This window comes from Nycticebus coucang, chromosome 19 (assembly GCF_027406575.1).
Source record: "Nycticebus coucang isolate mNycCou1 chromosome 19, mNycCou1.pri, whole genome shotgun sequence".
NCBI lineage: Eukaryota > Metazoa > Chordata > Mammalia > Primates > Lorisidae > Nycticebus > Nycticebus coucang.
In genome coordinates, this window is record NC_069798.1 from 72197010 (window position 1) to 72199911 (window position 2902).

General features: G+C 39.4%; 1 protein-coding gene across 1 annotated transcript; it reads left to right on the forward strand.

The window, feature by feature from the left end:
* Positions 1 to 326: 326 nt before the first annotated feature.
* On the forward strand, positions 327 to 993 carry HSBP1L1 (heat shock factor binding protein 1 like 1). The gene is made up of 2 exons (XM_053571358.1): positions 327 to 448; positions 849 to 993. Exons 1-2 carry the CDS (start codon positions 327 to 329, stop codon positions 991 to 993), a joined length of 267 nt encoding a protein of 88 aa, XP_053427333.1.
* The last annotated feature ends 1909 nt before the right edge of the window (positions 994 to 2902 follow it).

The window sequence follows — 2902 nt, forward strand, 5'->3', positions numbered from 1 at the left end:
CACATTTTCTGTAATTCCAACACCAGCTAATAAAACATCCGAAACTGTAAAAGAGGAGACACCTGCCTCTGATAGGCTTTGGGTGGTTTTCCGTTCATCTGAAGAATTCTTGAGGAAACCAAGGTTCCTGTCTGTTGGGTGTGTGATCCTTCCAGTCGCTGGAACCCGAGAAGGAAGTTGGCCTCCCATCCAGTGGGCCTGTGGCTCCAGCTGTTCTAGCACTAACCTCTGCAGGGACTTCCCTTTTCCTCTGAGCCTAATACTTCCACACCTTTGTCAAAAGTCAAAGGACCATTTATGGATGGGTCTATTGCAAGATACTTAAAATGTCCTACACTAGTAGTAAATATTATATTCACTTGCCTTTCATTTCATGTTTTCAGGCAGAAAATCTGTTTCAGGAACTTCAAGAACATTTTCAAGCTCTTACTATAACATTAAACATCAGAAATATCCTTTTCTATCTTTAACAAAATACTGTAATGGTAGTCCACTTTCTGTTGTCTGCTATTAGTAGGTGATTATTTACCTAGGATTACCCAGTAAATTTACATTTGCACTTTTGTGTGGCATGCTGATGTATGAATACTGTTCTCTTGTAGCTCACTTCTGCTCGATGGGCAGTACAGGACACTTTGTGTGGCAAGTATAAAGTATAAGGAACACAAATGTACAGTAGTCTTAGCTTCTTAGGAGATGGAGGCGGGAGGATCACTTGAGCCCAAGAGTCTGAGGCCAGCCTGGGCAACAAAGCAAAACTCCCTCATCTATAAAAAATTTTGAAATGGTAATTTCCATTATATTTACATGCTCGGAGTTTGGCTAAAACATGCCAGACAACCTCCTGTGCTAGAAGAAATGGGGAATCATATTGAGGACTTACAGAAGAATGTAAGTGACTTAATGGTGCAAGCTGGGATTGAAAAACCTATTAAGGAACAAATGGTAAGGTCATCGTTAGGACATTATGTTTACCTTCTGCACTTCTTTTGATTGCTTTCACCTTAAAAAATATAATCTCATATTTGTGCACTATGGGAATTCCTGCCTCTGTGCTACATGAAAAATCTCTAGCAAAAATAAAATACATTCCCAAATGCCCTTTCCTAAATAAACTAAAACACTTTCATAATTCCTTAAAAAGTGTACATTTTTAAATGAAAAACTATGATTTAAAAATCAGATTTGGGGCAGCTCAGTGGGTAGGACACTGGCCACATACACCGCGGCAGACGGGTTCAAACCCAGCCCAGGCCAGCCAAAAAAACAACTGCAACAACAACCAAAAAAAAAAAAAAAAAAAAAATAGCCAGGCATTGTGGTGGGCACCTGTAGTCTCAGCTACTTGGGAGACTGAGGCAAGAAAATCACTTACACCCAAAAGTGTGAGATTGCTGTGAGCTGTGATGCCATAGCACTCTACCCAGGGTGACAGCTTGAGACTCTGTCTCAAAAAATAAATAAACAAAAATCAGATTTTATTAGAGCATTCTACACCTGAAGTTAGTCTTCAATCAAAACACAAATCATAAAAATTAACTATAGAATTTGTAGTTTCTCTTTGAGACCACATCTTCATGTAACCATTTAAAGAAACCATGTGCGCATGAAGCCCTGACACATCCTGTGACTGGTCACCACCCTGGCCACATACAATGGAAACTCCCTTCCTGGTGGGATTTCACCCTTAGTCTTGACGTACATAAATGCTGTCTCAAGTCTCAAACTGGATTTATGTGCCTGTAACATACACGGAGATATGTAAGTTTGTTTTATTAATACATTTATGAATATTATAACATTTGGAATATGTAAACATATTTTAATTGAACGCTTTAAATGTCTTTGTTTACTAACAATTGTTATCCTAAGTCAGCTGGCAAATTATTCTGCTCAAAGCAGAGCTAGTTCACTATCAGTCACCTGTTCATATTTAAATCTGACATTCTGGTAAATAAAATTACTGCAAACTGTGTCCTGCCACAAAGAAGCTGCAGAACATTAAGGGGGCGGGTCTCTAAAATCCCATCTGTAGGGTAGAAAATAGAGCTTTCCCTGTTGAAGTCCTATCAGGTCCACCTTCCAGAGCCGCTCAACCTTCTCCAGGCTGAGCAGATTCTGAATCTTCACTCTTCCCCATAAGACTCCATATCTCTTGAGGTCTAGGACCCATCAAAAGCTAAGGGCTTGAGGGTAGAGACCATGTCAACCTGTCTGCCATGCATCAGGCCCCGGAGCTGAGCACAGGACTAGGCACAGGGTACTGGTCCAGCAACGATCAGAGTGAGGATGAACTGCCTGGGCTCCAGCTGGCTGTTTCAAATTAGATGAAAACCTCATTAAATATTAGCCATCAATTACATGTCAAAATTTTGCTTCTTTTTTTGATGCACATACAGTCTCTAAGGCAACATGAGAGAGGTCAGATATCTAATAATTTATTTAAAAGTTGAAAATTTATAAAAGCAGCAGCAAACTAAGTTTAAATCTGCTTGGATGGGTCTGCTGGTTGGCCATTCAAGGTTCAGGTGGAGATGAGTGGATTCAGGGGACTCTGCGAAACCCCTGTAATTCTGCTTCTGTTGGAAGGAGAGTCCATTATTCCAACATGTTAGAGACTGCTCTGTGTGCAGACACAGTTAGCATTTTATCAGCCTTCCCAATAAATTAACGTATCTGATACTTTTTCTGCACTTGTTTAAAATGCAAATAGGTGGCGTATTATTGAAAAAAGTGTGTTTTCCTGGATATTCTTAAAGGTTAGTATGTAACAGAGTATGAGCAGTATAATAGTGATGGTTTGCTGTTTGGAGAATGTAACCTGTTTTGTTTTCAATCTACATTGACTCTGATCTGACTAAAAGGAAAATCATTTAACATTTATGTTTTTCTGTATTCTGAA